At 47.1% G+C, this 21,926-nt stretch overlaps 1 protein-coding gene across 1 annotated transcript in view; it reads right to left on the reverse strand.

Annotated features, from left to right (window-relative positions):
• LOC142576560 (3-oxoacyl-[acyl-carrier-protein] reductase FabG-like) overlaps nt 1-21,926 on the reverse strand; it is a 77,739-nt gene that overhangs the window by 54,038 nt on the left and 1,775 nt on the right. Inside the window, exon 2 of the mRNA XM_075686733.1 lies at nt 13,978-14,117. Within this exon, the coding sequence (XP_075542848.1) occupies nt 13,978-14,117 (140 nt within the window). The remainder of the gene's footprint in view (nt 1-13,977; nt 14,118-21,926) is intronic.

The raw sequence follows: 21,926 nt of genomic DNA on the forward strand, positions 1-21,926 counted from the left end.
ATGATTCCGCCACACTTTCCTCCTCCCTTTCCTTTCTCGTGCCCTCTTCACTATCACCATCTTTCAACTTACGCCGCGTTTCGCGTTTGTTTTCATCCTTCGCTGTGCTGGCATAGAGTAACATAGTAAACAAACAAGAGTGGACACTCCAGCCATTTCGCGGCCGAGCTATGAAGCTTCGCCGATTTTGCTAGGTGGCAGAGCACCTCAAGAAAAACGGGGCTGTGGTTGCGGCGGCGGCTAGCAGCTTGACAGGTGGCACGACAACTGGGGCCGAATCTTATAGTGGTTCGGAATACGAACCGTTCGCTTCGCCGCTTACGTCACTAAATGTGCCACTCCCAAACCGGCGGTGGAAGAAGGAGAGGACGCGACCAATAGATGAGAGGGTGCCACCTCTGAAGTGTACGTCATTATGACGAGCCAATCAAGGAATTTCAGAATCTTTCTGCTTGCTAAATAAATGTGAAATATAAATTAAATATTATACGCCAAGTTCTCAAGTATAAACGTGTGATGCCGGGCGTTTACGCAATGCAGAAGTAAGTCGTTAACGTCATTCTTTATCATTCTGAGCCGACAGGCGGTATCGCAAGCTTAAATGAGTTGGCCGAGCGCAGCGCTATATTGTCTGCTACCAGGAGCTCGCACGATGCACGGAACAGGAACGCACTGCCAGCACTTCTTAAGTAGAGACCGCGACAGAACCGTAAAGTGGCTTTTAGGGACACCTTTACTAGCCGACTATATCAATTTTTTTTCGCCCTTCGTGATCGGCTCGGACATGACTTTCTCGCTGGCGCGCTGCCGCTATCCCTGCCATCTGCCCCATGGCGCATCGCATGATAGAAGCAATGGAACTTGAAATGGAACATCGCGATATACGGGCCCTGCATTGCCTACGCGAAGTTAAATCGAAGATAGTGGTGCTGATAGTTCACGCTAGGCTGTGAAATTGAGGAACAAAGTGCGGCACTCCCGAACTAGACAAAAGAGGAGAGCCAAATAAGAGATCTCCACAATATCTTCCCGTCCTGACTGTATAGCTTTATCAGCCGAACGAAGGAGGCGCTGAACCAGCCTAGGTTGAACCCTTCTGCTCACTGAACGGCGATCTGCGAGCTATTTACGCTGGCGATGCCACTGGGAATTCGATCTAACCATGCAAATATCTTCTTGGCATTTGGCTGTCAAGCGGAGGTCACGTGAAAGGTGACCCATCCCTTCTACCGGCCAACACAGTAATTGCGAGAGGAACATTCTGGATAGTGTCGCCAGCAGAGATCTAGGCCATTCCGGTGAATGCTTCACGTGCGACCGACCTCTGGGAGCTGCAGGCCGGTGGTGATGAACCGCAGCGTGCAATATTCCTTTCTCTGTGTGGAATGACCAATGGTACGCTTGCAGCCGCGTCTCTCTATTTGATAGCGTAGCCTGCAAAAGGTCTACGTAGAAAGCCGGCAAGGGTGGTGCAACTCATTATCCGTCACTTCTTCGAACGCGTATCGCACTTCCAGCCGTGGTCTATACCGAAAGAGCAACGCCAAGCAGACGACGAAGGCAAGTAATAGCCCCCGAAGCAACCAACGCACGCGCGCGCGACCCCCGCGTGTCTCCGGGGTCACGCGACAGGCACGCGTGGCCAGGGCCGCAAGCCAACAGCCAAGCCACAGCAACGGAACCCAAAGCGGACTACCCCTTCTCCGGTTCCTACAGCCGGTTTGCTTTGAAGATGATTGACATATGCGTGACGTATTCATAAATTGCGATACCGCCCCGCTGCCTCTGCCGACTTGCGACGTAGCCAAAATTTTGGCCAATCAGGTGAGGCCAAACGAACGGTTCCCCAACCGAACCGTTATAAGAATCAGCTGCTGGGCACGAGCCAGCACGTGCGAAGCCTAGTCAGGTAGCGCCAACCGGCTCTTTTTGTAAAATGCACCTGATCATCGTTGTTGGGTTCTTCTGCCAGCGTCTGCTTGGTCGCCGTTTCATGGTAAGACCACAGCAAGTTATTTTGTGCGTTGTTAACGACTTTTCTGCGCATTTCGTTATGTCACTGTTAGCCGCATGAGAGAGTGACAGCGGCCTTGTAGCCATGAACAGCTGCTGCCGATTTGCTATGCAGACTTTATTTCGCATTCTTTTTTTTATGCGCAGCAATGAGCGGTGATGCTAGCGATAACAGCGATGCGGCACCGTCTGAGCTGCGAGGCACGTTCCATACAATGACGACGTTAGAAAATAAAATAAAATGGTTTGTTAAGGAGTGTGGCCTATGAACACATGCTGTTCGGGGCAGATAGCTTTACGATACACGCAACGACTGCTGAAAAAGTATGGTGCTCTACTTTTGAAAAAGAAATGTAGCTGTTTCTAAAGCGACACACATGCAATATTCGCGGTATGGCAATAATGCGCTATCTCTTAACCTCTGTAGCAGGCTTTGTGCGCTCGAGCGTTCTCAGCTGTTCTACATTGAGCTGAAGATACGTGTTCTCATGTTTTAATTGTGTATGGAGTCGTTACCGTAGAAATTTCCGTGTATCTTAGCATTTATAACAGCTCTTCCTCAACAAAAAAAGGCATTACATGAAGGAACGCAGTATCTCCATTATAAAGCTTTGCAGCCTCCAGTATTGCTTACCTTCCGTCTGTCGTTCTACGTATTGCAGGAATCTCCACCATTTCCTCAAAATACACTGTACAGCCAAAGGACATCATGCATACTCAAGGGCAAAATTCCAAATATCAGAAGACCACTGCAAGGCTTCGAAGAAAGCAGGTGAAGACCCCTGACACAAAGTGCTTAATTGCAGCTGTTTAATGACGGACACATTGGCTTACACTTTCGAGATGAGGATGTCGGTGGTGCTCAATTATTTTTGCAGCCATTTTATTTCGGCACGCAACCATTCACATAATTTTGTTACCCTAATTCACCCTCCTTCGCAGAAGTACAAGAATAACGTCATATTTTTTGCGTTCAAAAGCAATCCCATCTTGATAAATTAATTGCAGTCGTGTATGCGCATTGCTTTTTTTATTATCTGGATAGTTGGAACGCGTCTTCTATGTGTTTGGCTTGTGCAAAGTTATTGCCATCACGCTATTAATTTCCAATTATTCTCCATTAAACCGGTGTCACACGACCACATTCGATCGCAGTCAAGTCCGATCCGGATTGAAATTCTCGACTGTTGTCTCTATCGCGCAGCTTGCGCAAAAGAACCATTTGCGACCGAGAAATTCAAATCGGATTGGGCTTGGTCGCGTGTAAAAGTGCGCAATGTGACACCCGTATTACTGGCATTTCGCTGTTTCTTCTCGTTTTCATGTATCTGCCTCGTACAATCTTCCGGCAATAAATTGTTGTCTGCTGTTTTCGTGTTCTTGAGTGTGCAGCCAGTTGATTTATATTAAGGAACACGGCACATTTATTTACGATACACCTTTTGGCGCGAGATACTAGACGTACAATATCATAAACGATAAAGTTCTACTTCCTCAACAATTGGCATGATTGTTGCGCTAACTTACAGCTTGAAACAGCAAATATGAATTTAAATGAAATCAACATGAGTGAAACACCTTTGCGCGCTCGTCGTCACAACATATGAACAGCGCCACAAGCGCCTGCATGAAATCACTCGATTTAAGCAAGGGTATGGGTCACAAACATAACAAAATGCAATACTAAAAACGAAACTGAAATTACGACCTCCGAGATTCGGAGGCGTGCTCGACCATCTTGGGGGCTGGTGTGTTTCGCCGGTTCCACTAGGTACGCTGAGAGCCAAAGTCGGCCGCAGGCGCCTATAGGAGTGTCCACACTTTACGTTTACTATGTTATTCTATGGTGTTGGCTCGGTCGCTTACGAGGGACGACGCCGACACTCGACGCACGAATAGGCGCCTAAGAGCTTGCCTTTAAAAGTGGCTGCGATATGCTGCGAATTTCACGTCAAATGTCTGCAGCAATGCCACACACGTGCGAAGGAGAAGTAACATTTTAACACGACTGTGCATTTAGCATTATGTCAGACGTGATTTTTTACAGCACTTATTGCATCGCGTCACAGCTACGCAAGGGTATCAAGGACATGCAGCGTATCCCAGTTTTCTTGCATAAAAGGCAGCGCCATAAGACCCTACATTTGGACTAGCCCTCGTTTAGACGCGCTTTTTATGTCATTGCTCGTGTTTCTCAATAGTTTCGGTTTCTCTCTTTAAATCAGTTAGTTATTGAACGGTAAACATTAATGCCAGTGCACAACACAGGACCAATGATTATACGGACACTCAAGGCACACAGGCACAGTCATCGTCTTGCAGCTATGCTGACCGTCCATGCACGTCTCGCGTACAGTGGGTTGGAGGATCGACATATAGGCAGTTTCCGTTTAGCTGAAGATATCCCGCCATTGAGGACGTAGCTATCCACATATGAGGACTCGACAAATGATTCACCACCAAGCATTCCATGTGTTACTCAGATCCTTTTACAAATCAATCGGGCCTATATTAACACCACAGCGTTAAGGAGCTCGTGTCGCAGAAAAGCCGGTGTCGTCGGTGTCGGCGTGCACGGCGTTGGCCGTGAGCGATAAATCCCAGAAGGCACTTCACAAATAAAAACATCTTGCAAGATGGGCTGGTGGGAATCTAACCAGGGTCTCCGGAGTGTGAGACGCTACCACTCAGCCACGAGTTCGTTCCTTCAAAACGGGACAAAATCGCCTCTAGTGAATGCGGTGTTGCCTTAGAAACGTGCCGTAAAAAGTTATACTGCGGCGACTATCGGTAATTATGACCATGTAACTTACAGAAGTCGAAGTTTCACGAGTAGCGAAGTACGTTTCCACTAAACTTCTTCTCCGCTCTGCGCACACGAAGAGCCATCTTGCGGCAAACACAGAAGATTCCCTCCTCGCAATGTACGGCACAGCCCCGACACGTGGCGCGCCACTCGCCCCATGACTAAAGCCCCTGAAACTTCGTAAAGTAGTGCCACTCTCCTCCTCCGCCTTCACTCCTTCTCGTTTCTCCTCTCTTTCACGGTCCCTCCACGACCATGGCGCCGCCTACGATGCTAGAGCGCAGCAGACGACCTTTCGCAGAATGAATGCACGCATAGCAAGGCAGTGCTCTTTAGGCGTTCACGTTGGCTTTCCAGCTCCGCGTAACTTCGTGTACAGCATAGAATTTCTAGTCGGATGCTTATACAGATTCGGTAACGGCAGCTTTTGTTTCATTTTTTGGTAACTATTTCTTTAAAAAAGTACCTAAAGGAGTGTTAACGCTGTGCGTTGACGACTGCGAATGTATCGCGTGCCCTACAATTAGGTATGCAGCATTTGTCAAGGGCGTGTCGCAAGATCTTGTTGCGAATGGTTGTAAATAGCACGTTTACCATCGAATGGCAACCTCTTGGCTTCCAGGAAGCCCTCAGCTTAAAGAATCCGCGCCGCCCTTACCGTGTGAATTCGCGGCGCGTATCAGCTATGACGTACAAAGGCTGACGGAGATCACTGCTCTGGAGGTTCGAAAGTGTATTACAAGCTACAGTGCCGCCAACGTGCGTGCTTGCCAATCTAAGCGCGCGCAAAGCGTCAGAGGTGGGCGCTGGTGCTAGTATGTTTCTCGTGTCTCAATGCCGACAGAAATACCGCGGCCGATCATCGAGTGGGGACTGTGCGTACACAAGAAAATAAAATGAGTTTTTAGCATTCGTGCGGGAAGCGGGAGCGCGATAACAATGCTTGACTCAATCTCAAACAAGACCACTGTGGACTTCAGTAATTTTTTCAGTTTAATGACCTATCACGAACAACACTTCGTCGTGCGTTGGTTCGTCCGTTTACTAAGTGATGTACGTGTCGCGAACCAAGTTGCACGGAGGTGCATGCATTGAGGACGGTTGCACTCCCTTCGAAGTAACATTTGCGAGACATGACTTTATTAGTGAAGTCATGATCGCGCAAAAAATCCCCCCGCCATGACGCGGCCGAAATTGCGGCAAGTGAAATGATCTTTTATCCATAGGTTAAAATGATATGAAACGGCATTCCAGTTGCAAGTTAACACTTTATTTTCAGCATAGATGCATTACAGATTTGCCTTTGCAGTTACAAGTCCATGTGCACCATTTATTGTCTCATTGCGTAAATAAACGCACCAGCCTAAGAGTCCTACAGCAAGCGCGTCTCAATTAGGCATAGTGACTGTAGAAATTAATAGTGGCATAGACGAGCAAGCGAACGACTATATGAGCGGGCGAACTAAATGAGCGAGCAAACGACTAAACGAGCGCGCGAACGAACGAGCAAACGACTAAGCACGAACGACGACTAATCCAGCCAGCGAACGGGCGGGCGACCGCACGTTTTCTTTGCGAGTGCTCCACCGCCGCATCTTAAGCTTCGCACACTTTAAAGCTCACGCGAATTAGCACATACGTCTCAATTACCTATGATGCGGTCGCTCGACGACGAACGCACCGCGTAACACGGTTTCGGGAGAGCACGCACGCTTTTCATCGGTGCCTCTGTATCGCAAATCCACCGGGCGACCGCCAACGAGGAACACGAACAAATGTGGCAAACAAAGCTAGTCTATCTAAAGAAGGCTAGTAAGTAACCACAAAAGGCAGGGAGTTGCTCTCCTGAGGCGCTTTCATTATCGAGACCGAAATTTTATCAAAAGGACTGCGCTGAATCTTAAAAATTTCGTAATCACGTTATCGCACGCAAACTCGCGCGCCCGCGAACTCAAGCCGGTTGGCGTTCAAAACAATTAAGCGCACCAAATATGACTAACACGACCACGTAGTGCGCATATAAGCAAAGTAGACGTTGCGTAAAAATCATGTTAAACCGTGCGTACAAATGACAACATGCACAGTGAACTGTGCAATATCTACTACGTTATTGCCCGGAGCACAATACGCAAGCCTGGCACATACAATATTCTGAGAGAGCCACAACTTGCATCGCATAGTCGCGCGGAGGAAGTTGGTCGGAAGTTCTCCCTCCCGATTCGGTGAAGCCATGTCTTTCTTCTTAGCCCGTTGCGCTTACCGGACGGTATCGCGAACATATTCTTGCATTTGCTGAAACTATATTGGCATCCAAACGCGCAGCAGGTCATGGTAAGAGAAAATGACGTGAAGCGACGTCGCACTTGCCACAAAACATCCTTCAAGGCGTTCACAAGATCAAAACAACACAGAATAGGAACGGAAGGAATGCCGCCAACAAGCGCCGCTTCTCGAGCAAAGATGGCACTGAAGCGCGCCTGTAAACAAACGAAGCCGGCGCAAGGGGCCACGTGATGCCATTAGGCCAATAGCGACGCGGCGTCGGCTTCGGCCAGAGCGCTGGAGGAGGAGGCGGCATTCTTCAAAGCGTGGCACTACTTTACGAAGTTTAAGGGGTTTTGCCCATGACCGCGTCCGCCTTCATGGCGCGTCGGGGCCCGGCTATCTCTGCCGATCGCGACGTTTGGCTGGCGTAGCGCGTTTGAGTAGGCGGTGCGAACGGGGTGCGATAACGCTATCGCGTTCCACTCTTGGAGGCGAAGCTTAAGCGTCCTCCAATTTTTCGAAATGTTTTTTGGCTGTCTTCCTGAATGAGAATGTCTTCCCGAATAAGAATAGATAGGTGGTGGTGAGATGCGTTCGTTACTTGAGAGACGTTATAGGTGTTTCAGAAAGAGATTCATGAAATATTGGAAGTAAAATTTCCAAGTTGGAATCTTACTGTGGAATTATTAGAACGCTTTCACAATCAACAAAAAGGCAGCAAGACCAAAAGAGCGCTGGTTTTGAACTCAAGGCCATGTTCCTTCTCTCCTATCGCTTTCTCTTGTTTCTTATACGGGCTGCAAATATGCAAGACCTTCCTGCCAGCATTTTGAGTAAACGGCACTATTTTCTGCTGGATCATTTTGTTGCGTGGGAAATAATGACGACAAAACGAATGCCGACCATTTCGTTTGCCAAGACAAATGATGTGTAGTTAGGCAGCCCAACATTACGTAGCTTCTGGGTTTCTCTTTCTTTTATTGCGCTAACAATCGTGCGAGCTCTTAGGGAAACGCATGTTGCCCAAACTATTATAAAGCTTAGGGCGAGTCGTAATTCTCGGCGAACGTAGTCTCTCATTCTGTGCAGTACTTCCCACGTATATAAGCTTGAAGGCTGCAAGTGGGCTGTCACCATAGCTCGTGTAAATCTCAGTTTTGGCCTTCGGCAGGTGGCACTTGAAGGCAATCGTCGCGACTTGCGCGTTAGCAGGGCCACGACAGCTTGAATTCGCCATAAGTGCCACACTCTTAATTAGCAATAAAGTGAAGTAGCTTGCCTTCATAATGAATCCGGATGGAATCATGGGCATCGAATCATAATGGAATCATGGGCATGGAAGTGCAAGCAGGATGACAGCCTCATGCCGTATCTTCCTATTGTGCAGTTTCTGGCCATTTTGAAGAGCTGCAGTTAGAATCCTGAAGGCTCCGTCGAAGTCTTCAACAGTACTTCTTCGAGAATGAATTTTCCGTGTACGTCAACAGGACGCAGTCATACGCGTGAATCATCGAACATCCTGGCTTTGACACTTGCAGCCCACCTAACGCTTTTCCCGAATACTGCCAGAACGGCCACCTAGGCACAATGACGTCTCCACTGCTGACATTGCCAAGCATAAAAGCCGACTTCACCCATGTCGTCACCCGTGCGCCTGGAAGCACAATCAGGTTGACAGTCTCATGCCGTATCTTCCTATTTGTGCAGGTTGGTCGTTTTTTCTGTGCTACCTACCATATGGTTCAGACCACTTTATAATTGCACTTCCATGCCCAGAAGCATTGTTTCATCCTTTTTGCAATTTACTATTGTTGATGAGTGGACATAGAGCAACACCCTGGTCCCAATGAAAAGGTTATGACCGAACTGCTTACAACTAAAAGAAACAAATGCCTGTTGTATTCTCATTGAAACCAACCAATCAAGTATGTCACAGGCAATAGAAGAGCTTGCACTTTCACAGCAGTCTATCACAGCCAGCATCACTGATATTAATGACCGCCTGAAAATTATAGCATGTCAGACTGTTGGCTTCGAGAAATTACAGCAAGAAATGAGTGGCAGGTGTCAGAATGAAAAATGTGTACACCAAGAGACCGCACCGCTTCGCGGGCGGCTCGATGACGTGGAAGACAGATCACGGCGAGGAAATCTCATATTGTTCAGGATTTCTGATAGCCCGTCTGAGAATTCGAGTCATTGTGAAGAAACAGTTACCTCAATCGCCTCGGACAAGCTCAGACCACTAGACAGCATGAAGCGTGCACATAGAATCCGTAAATGTGCCAGCGGAAAAAATCATCATCACCATCAGCCTGTCCTACGTCCATTGAAGGACGAAGGCCTCTCCCAGCGATCTCCAATTACCCCTGTCCTGCGCCAACCGATTCCAACTAGCACCAGTAAATTTACTAATTTCGTAGTACCACCTTGTCTTATGTCGTCCTCTACTGCACTTCCTTTCTCTTCGTACCCATTCTGTAACCATAATAGTCCAACGGTTATCTTCTCTACGCGTTACATGACCTGACCAGCTCCATTATTTCCTCTTGATGTCAATTAGATTATCGTCTATACCCGTTTGCTCTCTGATCTAAACCACTCTCTTTCTGCCTCTTAACGTTATGCCTAGCGCTCTTCGTTCCATCGCTCTTTGCGTGGTTCTCAAGCTTGTTCTAAAGCTTCTTGTTGGGTTCTGAAACTTGTTCTCAAGCTTCTTTGTCAGTCTCCAAGTCTCTGCTCCATATGTCAGGCCTCTAGTAGGGAAGTTTGCCACTTTTAAGACAGAAGAGCTGGTGTTTTCCAAACGGTCTGCTTTCGGCAGAACTGGTATCAGCGTAAGCGAAGACTTTGCCCTGCAACACGTCACGCCGGGAAGAGACTTCTGGAATGCGGCAGTGATCTAAACAATAAACTCAATTTAAGCTACAGGAGACTATTTTCGGAGGGAAAGTGCTACATGTGCAATACTGATAAAGACTCTGTTATCGAAGTGAATACTGACAGACAAACGAACAATGCTGTCACCACGTCCCCAGGAGCAACCCGTTCGGACGTGTCTATGCGTCCAAAAAGTAGGCACACGCGACAGTCGGGGTCTCATCCTGAACAGCATCCGTATTTTTCCTAACATTCGGAGCGTTTCTCATAAAAGAAATTGGTTGAGCAGCCTACTTACCGATTCTCGAACTGATAGTGTTGTACTGACGGAAACCTGGCCCTCTGACAAAACAGAGACCGGTGGATTGTTTCGCTGCAACAAAAATTTACTATATACCGGCTAGAGCGTGCCGATAGGATAGGCGGTGATGCTTTAAGTGCTAATAACTCTTGTTTTGAATCGTTCCTTTTGATTGTGACTACTAATATGCAATTACTGTGGTGCTACCTGTCTATCGGCTTAAAAAATATTCATGGATGTCTTTTATCGTCCACCTAATCCCGATTATGATTCTGCGGAAAAAAATTCATGACAACTTAAACGAAATACCTGTTCTATTTCCTGGTTCACCCTTGTTTCTCTTAGGAGACTTTAATTTTTCTACTGTCGACTGGTTACGTTCCTGCCCCTTCTGTTATCCGGCATCTGCAGAGGCTGCAGATTTTCATAATTTTGGTGAGATTTTAACCTTTCGCAGCTAGTTATCAAACCAACACGTGTCACATCTGCTACATGTTCCTTGCTTGACTTTGTTCTAACCAATTCTGCTGATAATGCTTCACCAGTAACCCACGTGCCTGGCCTAAGGGACCATGGAACCTTACACTATACTATTTCTATCCCATCTAAATAAGTAAAGAAAAACACTAAATACATGAGAGACTACAAAATGGCTAACTTTAACGTTATTAACTCTGCGCTATCAGCCCTCCTTGACCGCTTCATTGTTGCACATGTTGACTTATCAGTTCAAGAAATGTGGTTGTCTTGAAAAGCTACAACAATGCATCTCACCAACAAATATATTCCATTGCGAGCGATTAATCGTTCTTCTAATGCCGCTTGGTACGACAACCATGTGAAACGATTATACAACAAAAAAATCAGATATTTGCGTTCCGCCAAAGATCATTAAACGCTGACAGATGGTTACCGTACACATCTGCTGCCAAAGACTATACAAGCGCTTTAAACACGTCCAAATTTCATGGTTATATTGCGCTCAGTTTTACAAACACGATACTAAGGAAGGACAGGACGTGGACGGACGAAGCGACGTGGACGGACGTTGCGCTTCGTCCGTCCACGTCCTGTCCTTCCTTAGTATCGTGTTTGTAAAACTGAGCGCAATATAACCATGAACGTTCACCAACTAGCCCCCTTCATTGCTTTACTAAACGTCCAAATTTATCTTATTTAATTCGACCCTACCGTCTCTGATCAAAACTAACCCCATACGCTTATGGAGCATTACTAAATGTACCAAAGATAACAGTACAAGCCTCGTAAACGATTCAGGGGCTCAAGTTCCGAATCATCTTTGCGCTTCTCTACTTAACAGCACGTTTTCCCGATTATACTGAACAGCAAATAGCAGTGACTATCCATCTTTGCCATGCGTAAACTTTCTGGCGATGGATCCCATTATCCTCGACCAAACTGGCATTCGAGCCACAATTTCCAAGCTAAGGTGGTCATCGTCGTGTGGCATTGATGGTATTGTCACGTGGTAGTGACGCATAAAGATCACAGTAGCAATACTGTGAAAGACGCAACTAACTACTATTTGGCGACCCTGTACCCACAAAAACAGGCTACACTTAAAGAACGGTGATAGCGGCGAACACAGTCGGGGATTGTCAACATCTGATCCGTGGGTCAAGCGCGTCGGCCTTTAAGCATCATCGTCGAATGTTCCAGAGTAATCGCTGGGACCGCGTGTCTTCCAGAAAGGTCTGCATTATTCGCGTCGCGAATACTTGCAATCAGATTAGACAAGGTTGAGTCACAGACAGCGAATGGAACCATTGATGGCATTCCAGAAACTTCCGATACATGCAGGCGCGTCCTGCGCTGTGTGATAACATATGTTAGGCGGTGAAACGTGATCACCCGATAAAGATAAACAAGTAGACACGTCAGTATTAATTCCAAGTTGCTCCAGAGCACTGCCCCGGAATACAGCTCCACCATACTTACCCTTACTTTTACTAAATCACTTAAGCACAGTGCCCTACACATTGACTGAAAAAACGAAAAGGTGATCGCGCTTTCCAAATCGGGGAATCCACATAACCCGCCGAATTAAAGGCCTTGCAAACTCTTTTAACATATAATTTTCAGTCACCTTGCAAATTTCCTTGAAAGAAATGATTTTCTTCAGCTGTTATCAACAGGGATTCAGGAAATCATATTATTGCGAAACACAACCAATAACTTTTACTAATTATTTTGCATGGGGTTTTGTTCTCGGATTTTGCGACGGACTGTATATGTTTTAGACTTATCTAAAGCTTTTGGTAAAGTTAATCACCAACTACTTATCTATAGTCTAAGCCTTCTAAATATTGATCCTTTAATATCCAAATGAATTTGTAGCTCTCTTTCTAGTCGTACCTAATATGTAACTTTTAATGATAATGACTCACCAGAGGTACGAGTAACATCAGGTGTACCTCAAGGCTCCGTGTTGGCGCCTCTATTTTACCTCTTTTATAATGATGACGCGCCTAATCAAATCACCAGTTCTGTTTGTTTATTTGCCGACGATTGGGCAATTTACAGGAAGATAACTAATGACTCTGAGATGGTTTCAATAAATCAGATTTAGATAACGTAACAACATGGTGCTCTCGCTGGAACATGAATCTTAACGCCTCAAAATGAAATTTCATGAGAATCTCACGTAAAAAAGTTACTTTTCCTAATTACTACTTTAACAACATCTTACTCGAATCAGTACCATGCTAAAGGTACCTTGGAATGCACATTACAAATAATCTCTCATGGAAGGGACCTGAGGCGCAATTTCCCGCTGGCACCTCCTTCCCTAAAGCAACAGCTATATGTCACCTACATTCGAGCTAATCTAGAATACGTACCATCAATATGGGACCCTCACCAATTAACACTAATTAACACCTTAGAAGCTGTACAGAATCGTTCCGTTCGTTTTGTTCTTAACAGTTACCAGCGCACAGCAAGCGTAAGTAGCACGAAACTTGCCCTCAAATCCCCTTACCAAACGCAGAAAAAGCGCTGGACTTTGTTCCATACAATATACCATGTAATTCTCACGCTCAAATCGTGCTATATCGAGCCAGGCTCTTTTACTTTGGCGCACTTGGACCATCGTCATAAAGTGAATATCGCATCCTACACAACGTCTGCCTATGGTAACTGGTCTCATTGAAAAACATGCCAGGAAAGAAATCACTTACCGGATCCACTATTCTGTATTACTAACACCAACAATTTCCTTAAGGCACTTACTGACGTTATCTAGTATACCTTGAAACTTAGCTTCGCTCCACGTGTAAATATATTAATTTATAGTGTAGAGCAGCTCTATTTTTTTCTGACAAGTAGTGTTTATTAGTTATTTCCATTGTACTACCTAAATAATTTACCAAGAGTATAATTTGTATTATGCTTTATTTTCTATCAATATGTGCTTATCTTCTCACTGTAACATTGGCTATATACACCATGCATTTCTATTTCGTCTGGATTAAGTGTCTGTATTATATTGTGTCTTTATGTTTATGATATGCTTATTGTGTCGCTTTAACTTGCGTTGTTTTCACATTGCGCTATGCACTGATCATGGTGCTTTCTTCGTTGTACAGTTATCAGTATGTATGAGCCCTTCACATTTGTAAGGTTGCGTGTAAGTCCTGACGGCACTATAAATAAATAAATAAACAAAGAAATAAATAAACAAGCAACCTACTTGCACTCCGCCATCACCGTTCGCCTTACACTGTTCAGCCACCCTGTCCAAAGCGGTCGCGTTCCTCGCAGTGATCGAAAGTGAGAAGCCAAGGCTGGCGAAGTGCAAAGCAGTTGCCTCGCCGATTCCAGAAGATGCACCTGCGATGCGACAGAACACAAAGAGCAGCCAGGGGCGGTCTGAAAGCTAAACTGTGCCAGAAGCATAGGCAGGAGTAGTAGCATTGTCTTATTTTCATTTCGAACATATTTATATGGCAGAATAGTATACAAAAAGAGGTACCAGAGTATACTGCAGAAAGGGGCGCTTTTGTTACGAAACATTTGAATGTGTGTTAAGTCATTAAACAGCACCTAATTGCCAAGCAGACACATTCGATTACGTCGTATTCGCCTTCTTTTTGGAAAGCTAGTGCAATATGTTGTGATGAGTTTACTAGGAAGTAGATGAATACGATTGAATAGCGTCAAACTTGGCGAGTGGGTACTTATGTCTGTGTCCTGTTTCCAATTTTCTCATTGTGCCTCGCTATAAGCGTCTTTTATAACAGTTATTTATCAAACTTGTTCAGAATACCCCATTCAACGCAACGTTTTGTCCAAGACGTGGGGACCGTCTTGCGAAGCACCTCAACAGATTTGCCGACCTTGAATACTGGACTTGAGAGTTTATATTCGCGAACTTGAAACTAGATACACTTGGGCTAAATAAGCTCCAGGTGACGAGGCAATCGCGTACTGTGTTGTTGCTAGCGTCCTCAAAAGTGCTTCGAGCAAATTGGTGCCGCTACACGTCGGCATAGAATAACCAGCTATAAGAAACAGTGATACCGATTAAATAAGACAGCCTTGGTATACTATTTATTGAATTGTGTGCTCACGTGACGCGGCCCTAGGACATAGCTCTGAGACACTTGTGCCTCCTCGCAGAGGGACCACGATGTTTCAAGAATTACGAGAGTGCAAGGTTGTGACGGGCAATGGCGACCAACATCGATGATGTCACCTCGTGGTCACGAATTTATTCTTTGTCAACTTTATCTGAATCACTACCCTCTCTCTCTGCGTGCGATTTCTGTATGTCATATGATGTTTGGTAGTGGAAGACAGGGCAGCTTTCCGCTGGCACATAATCATGCCGCACATTATGAGGTAGTGTGCGTTTTATTTGATGTTTCAAGACATTTATGTCACAAAAAGTACAGGCATGCAATTAAATCGGGGAAATATTCAATCATGCGGTCACAAGTTCACAATTGCGTGCATCATGCTTTTTCGACATCTTTTCACCACTGAAATGAGTAAGTTTCGCTAAGTATTTAAAAAAGAAGATAACCAACTGCCAACTCAAAAATACTTCATTGCTATCTCATATCGTCTACAGGCATTCTTAAAATTTATGCGTGTTATTTGAAAGAACCTGAGGAAAGCAGACATTGAGCAAGTGCACTTTCAGGCTGGGCGACTGATGGGCGATTTCAAAGTCAGAGTAGGCAAGAAGCAGGCTGGAGACAAGTCTGTGGGGGAATATGGCATAGCCTATATGAATAGCAGGGGATAGTTAATAGTAGAGTTTGCAGAACTGAATAGTTTGCGGATAATGAATACCTTCTTCCGCAAGCGCGATAACCAAAAGTGGACGAGGAGGAGGCCAAATGGCGAGACTAGAAATGAAATAGTCTTCATACTCTGCACTAACTCTGGCATCATGCAAGATGTGGACGTGCTCGGGAATGTGCGCTGCCGTGACCATAAAATGGTAAGATGTCGAATTAGCCAATATTTCAAGAGGGAACGAAAGAAACTGTCACATAAGAAACCGGTCAATGAGTTAGCGGTAGGAGGGAAAATAGAGGAATGCCGGATCACGCTACAGAACAGGTATTCAGTTTTAATGCAGGAGGAGGACCTTAGTGTTCAAGCAATCAAGGACAACCTTATGGACATCATTAAGGAGTGTGCAATAAAAGTCAGTGGTAACGTCGTCAGACAGGATACTGGTAAGCTATCGCAGGAGACGAAAGATCTGATTAAGAAACGCCAATATATGAAAGCCTCTAACCCTACAGCTAAAATAGAACTGGCAGAAGTTTCCAAGTTAATCAACAAGCGTAAGACAGCTAACATAAGGAAGTATAGGATAGTGAGAATCTCAGGAATGAAGCAGGCCTCAAAGCAGTGAGGAAGAAACTAGGAACAAAGCCGGCAATATTGTTACGGTGAAATGAAGCAAGAAGTGGAATTGTACTAGAGGAAGACGAAGTCTGGCAGTTGCCTGAACCGTATATACACCATTTGTAAACATACCTTATTTTACACTCGTGGGCCTGCTTTCTTCCGGCAAGATTTTAGTGGAAGGTGCGGGGTACAACCACGGAACTTCGCAGCGGACGTCATCTACCTGCCGCCACAATGGCAAATCAACCGACAAAAGCGACAACGCCTCGGCAGCCCGTGCCAACGGTCATCCTCACTCATCAGCGGGGCCCGGGGACATTTTGTGGCACAGACAACGCCGACGTTGAGGACTGGCTTACGATGTACGAGCGAGTGTGCAACAACAACAGGTGGGAGCCAACAATGATGCTAGCAAACGTGATATTTTATCTGAGGGGAACTGCGAAGCAATGGTACGACACTCATGGAGCTGACCTAACGAGCTGGGATGTCTGCAAAGAAAAAAATGCCAGACTTGTTTGGCAGACCTGTCAGTCGTCAGCTGGCAGCAAAAAAGAACTTCCGGGCCGCGCTCAGATGTCCAGAGAATCCTATGTCGTGTACATACAGGATGTGCTGGCCCTCTGTCGCCAGGCTAATGACAACATGACCTACGCAGACAAGATTGGTCATATATTGAAAGGTATTGCAGACGATGCGTTCAATCTCCTGATGTGTAAGGATTGTGCCACTGTGGATGCAAATATAAAGGAGTGCCGGCGCTTCGAACAAGCGAAGGGCCGCCGCGTCGCTCAAGCTTTCGACCGATTGCCCAGTACCGCCGCGACATCTTCTTGCGAGTTCCCGCCGCGGTTCGTTCAGCCCACAGGACCGGAAGAAATAACGTGCATCGTTCGCCGTGAGCTTGAGGCCATGAGGATCTAGTTCGTTCAGACTGTCGGTAAAGCGTACCCGCTATCTCCCTTATACAAGCGGTCGTTCGGGAGGAAATAGCAAGTTTGGGCATTCCATCTCTCTGCTCGGTCCGCCATACAAACACCTACCAAATTTCTTCGACCGCTCGCTCCCAGACGCAAAGCTTTCCGCCACTCCGTGGCAACTCAGCTGACTGGCGCACAGCGGATGATAAACCCATCTGTTTTAATTGTTCCGGTATTGACCGCATCGCCCGTCATTGCCACAAGCACTGGTCGTCGCCTCCTCGTTGGTCGTATCCGAGTCACTACCGCCAAGTACCAGACAATCGTACTTTATCGCCCTATACGCCTACTAGGAACATCAACGCCGACAGTGCTCCACCAAGATCCTGCCGCTCCCCGTTTCCGCAAGGTCGTAGGTCCCGTTCGCCTCTCGTTCACCGCTGTTCATCCCCTTCTGCTATCGGCCGCTTCACTTCGGTAAACTAGGAGGTGCAGCTCCCGGAGGTGAAGCTGCAACTCCGACCCGGCCAAGAAATCCTCTGTTGACCCTGCGTACATGTGGAAACCTACTGGACAGTGAAGTTGATGACGTTCCTGTTAGAGCTCTCGTTGATACAGGAGCGCAGCTTTCAGTTATGAGCGCTGCTCTCCGCCGAAGGCTCAAAAAGGTTCTGAGAGCCGCCGTTCGTTCAGACTGTGCACAATGCGAGTCGCCGATGTGAGTACGTCACCTGTCCTTGGAATGTGCACAGTACGTGTGACCAATGGGGGCCATTATATTGTTGTTCTATTTATCGTCCTTGAACACTGTCCACACGACCTAATTCTCGGCCTCGACTTCCTTTCGAAACACTCTGCCCAAATTGACTGGTCCGCAGGTGTTGTACAGTTGGATTTGTCGCTTCGAGCCGACGCAACGACTTGTGCTTCACACCGCTTATGTTCTGCTGAATTTGCAAGGCGGTCTCCACAGGCGTCTACAAATGTCCTCTTGACGCCCTGTCCTCCCGTATTTGATGGCGAGTACGTCGTGTCGCCACTTACTGACGTGGTTTTGTCCTGTAATATTGCCCTACGGTGCACCTTAATCCGGATCCGCGAAAACTGTGCTCGCGTTCCCATCCTCAATTTTGCATTTTCGTCACATGTGCGGCCACACGGTATCGCCATACTGCATATGACTCCTTTGGAAGAATTTCCGATTTCTTTTTTGACCTCTGAATCCTTCCTCAGTACAAACGGATCTTTGTCACCCACTCCTTCGTACTCGACGCCTGCGGACGATGTTTCTAAGATGATCGCCCCTCACCTTCCTTCCGAGCAAACAGCAGCCTTCCTCACCTCCTGTTATCTTATCGGGACAACTTTGATTTGGATGACCGTCCACTTGGCCAGACATCTGTTGTCACGCATCGCATCAACAACGGAGACGTCAGCCCCATTCATAGGCGGCCATATCGTGTCTCCGCAACAGAAAGGGCCACCATACAGAAAGAGGTAGACAGGATGATGGACAAGGACATCATTGAACCTTCCAGTAGCCCGTGGGCATCACCGGTTGTCTTAGTAAAGAAAAAAGACAACTCGTGGCGCTTCTGCGTTGACTACTGTCACCTCAACCGGATAACAAAGAAGGATGTTTATCCTCTGCCTCGCATTGATGACGCTCTTGACTTCCTTCACTGATCCCAATACTTTTCATCAATTGACCTCTGCTCAGGCTATTGGCAGATTAGCGTCGATGAGATGGACCGCGAGAAAACCGCCTTCGCCACACCGGGCGGTGTGTACCAATTAAAAGTCATGCCCTTTGGATTATGCAATGCCCCTGCTACATTCGAACGCATGATGGACTCTATCTTGCGCGGCTTGAAGTGGTCTACATGCCTGTGTTACCTCGACGATGTGATTGTGTTTTCGCCGAGCTTTCAGAGTCACCTCCGGCGCCTCACAACCATACTCTCGGTGTTTCGCAGGGCTACCCTTCAGCTAAACTCCTCCAAGTGCTATTTCGGTCGCCGTGAAATTAACATGCTTGGCCATCTCGTAAACGCCGTCGGAATCCAACCTGATCCACAGAAAGTTCACGCCGTGCGCAATTTTCCTATACCTTGTTCAACAAACGATATCCGTAGTTTTCTGGGCTTACGCTCTTATTTGCGGCGATTTGTGAAAAAATTTGCCGACATCACTCACCCTCTCACTGACATTCTTAAAAAAGACACCTCTTTCTATTGGGGACCACTACAGGAGAAAGCCTTCTCTACCCTGATTGAGCGGCTTACAACTTCCCCGATCCTCTCACACTTTGACCTTTCGGCGCCTACTGAACTACGAACTGACGCGAGTGTTCATGGCGTCGGCGCTGTCCTCGCTCAGCGTCAACAGGGCCAAGACCGTGTCATCGCTTACGTTAGCCGCCTTCTTACCACGCCCGCGCGAAATTACCCCATTACTGAGAGAGAATGTCTCGCGCTCGTATGAGTCGTCGCGAAATTTCGACCGTACCTTTTAGGTCGGAGCTTCTGCATCGTAACCGATCATCACGCCCTCTGCTGGCTCTCCTCTTTGAAGGACCCAACTGGACGACTTGCACGTTGGGCATTGCGTCTACAGGAATGTACATTTTCTACTATGTATAAGTCAGGGCGCCTGCATAAAGACGCTGGCTGTCTGTCCGGCTACCCCGTGGATCAACCGGACGATACCGATGCAGACTCGGACATGAGTGTTCTATCCATCTCCGGCTTCCTCCATATTCGCGACGAGCAGCGCAAAGATCGTGGTATTCGAACACTTACGGAGCGACTAAGCTCCTCGCCCAATGACCCGTCCCTTCAGATGTTCACCTTGAGCGATGGAACTTTATACCGTCGCAGCGTTCGTACTGACGGCCCGGAGCTCCTCCTAGTCGTTCCCAAGCACCTTCGACTCGCCGTGCTCCAGAAACTTCACGACGCTCCTACTTCTGGGCATGCGGGCATCACTCCTATTTACGACCACGTGCGGCGCCGCTTCTTCTGGCCCGGCATTTATCGCTCTGTGCGCCGTTATGTCGCTTCTTGCGACCTGTGTCAGCGCCGGAAGACGCCTGCTATACCTCCCGCTCCTTTGCTGCAACCAATTGATATCCCTAGTGCCCTTCTTCCGTGTATACCTAGACCTCCTGGGCCCCTTTCTAATTTCCATCAAAGAAAACAAATGGATGCTGCAGCAACCGCTTATGCCACGAGATATGCCATCGCACGAGCGCTACCAACGAGCTGCGCTACAGATGTCGACGACTTCTTACTATACGACGTCATCCTGCACCACGGCGCCTCTCGCCAGTTGCTGACGGATCGCGGCAGCTACTTTCTAACGAAGGTCGTCGATGATCTGCCTCGCTCCTGTTGTACAGAATACCAGCTTGCTGCCGCATACTACCCTCAAACGAACGGTCTCACCGAGCGACTGAACCGCACGCTAAGTGAAATGCTGGACATGTACGTTTGCGACGATCACCGCGACTGGGACGTCGCTTTACCACACATCACTTTCGCATACAACTCGTCCCGTCACGACACTGCCGGATTTTCACCATTTTACCTGTTGTATAGCCGCGACTCCACCTTCCCCTTTGACACGTTGCTACCTTCCGCCGTACAATCACCCAGCACTGGTTACGCTCGCGATGCTATTGACTTAGCCGCCCAGGCCCGAGAAGTCGCCCATGATCGCCTCACAGCCTCGCAAGCTTCTCAATAGCGACGCTACGACCTTCGGCATCGAGACTCCCATTTTTCAGCTGGTTCGCTTGTCCTTCTTTGGACGCCTTCACGTCGCGTCAGCCTCTCGGAAAAAATTCTTTCCCGATATTCTGGTCCGTACCAGATCTTACGCCAACTGTCCGACGTTACATACGAGATCACCCCAGTCGGTCAGTCTTCAGTGCCTCCCAACGTAACCAGCGATGTTGTTCACGACACCAGGCTCTAGCCCTATGTCCCCCCATTAAGTGAGGCTGTATAACATGCACCGGGACGGAGCTACCCCGCCGGGAGGGTGATGTTAAGATGAAGTGAAGGAAGAAGTTGAATTGGACTAGAGGAAGACGAAGTCTGGCACTTGCCTGAACGCTATATACACCATTTGTAAATATATGTTATTTTGCACTCGTGGGCCTGCTTTCTTCCCGCAACAATATCATACTAATATGGATGAGATAGTTCAAGTAGCTGAGGAGTTCTATAGATATTTATACAGTACCAGTGGCACCCACGACGATAATGGGACAGAGAATATGTGTAGAGGAATTTGAAATCCCATAAGTAACACCGGAAGAAGTAAAGAAAGCCTTAGGAGCTATGCAAAGGGGGAAGGCAGTTGGGGAGAATCAGGTTGCAGCAGATTTGTTCAAGAATGGTGGCAGATTGTTCTAGAGAAACTGGCCACCCTGTATACGCAATGCCTCATGATCTCGAGCGTACCGGAATCGTGAAAGAACGCCAATATAAGCTTAACCCATAAGAAACGGGAAGCGAAAAACTTGAAAAATAATAGACCGATCAGCCTACTGTCCGTGGTCTACACAGTATTTACTAAGGTAATCGCAAATAGAATCAGGAACACCTTAGACTTCTGTCAACCAAAGGACCAGGTAGGATTTCGTAAAGGCTACTCAACAATAGACCATATTCACACTATCGATCTCGTGATAGAGAAACGGGCGGAATATAGCCAACGTTTATACATAGCTTTGATTAATTACTAGAACTACGAGAATTCAGTCGAAACCTCAGCAGGCATGCAGGCATTACGGAATCAGCGTGTAGACGAGCCGTATGTAAAAAATACTGAAAGATATCTATAG

The sequence above is a fragment of the Dermacentor variabilis genome, chromosome 3, assembly GCF_050947875.1.
Source record: "Dermacentor variabilis isolate Ectoservices chromosome 3, ASM5094787v1, whole genome shotgun sequence".
Lineage (NCBI taxonomy): Eukaryota > Metazoa > Arthropoda > Arachnida > Ixodida > Ixodidae > Dermacentor > Dermacentor variabilis.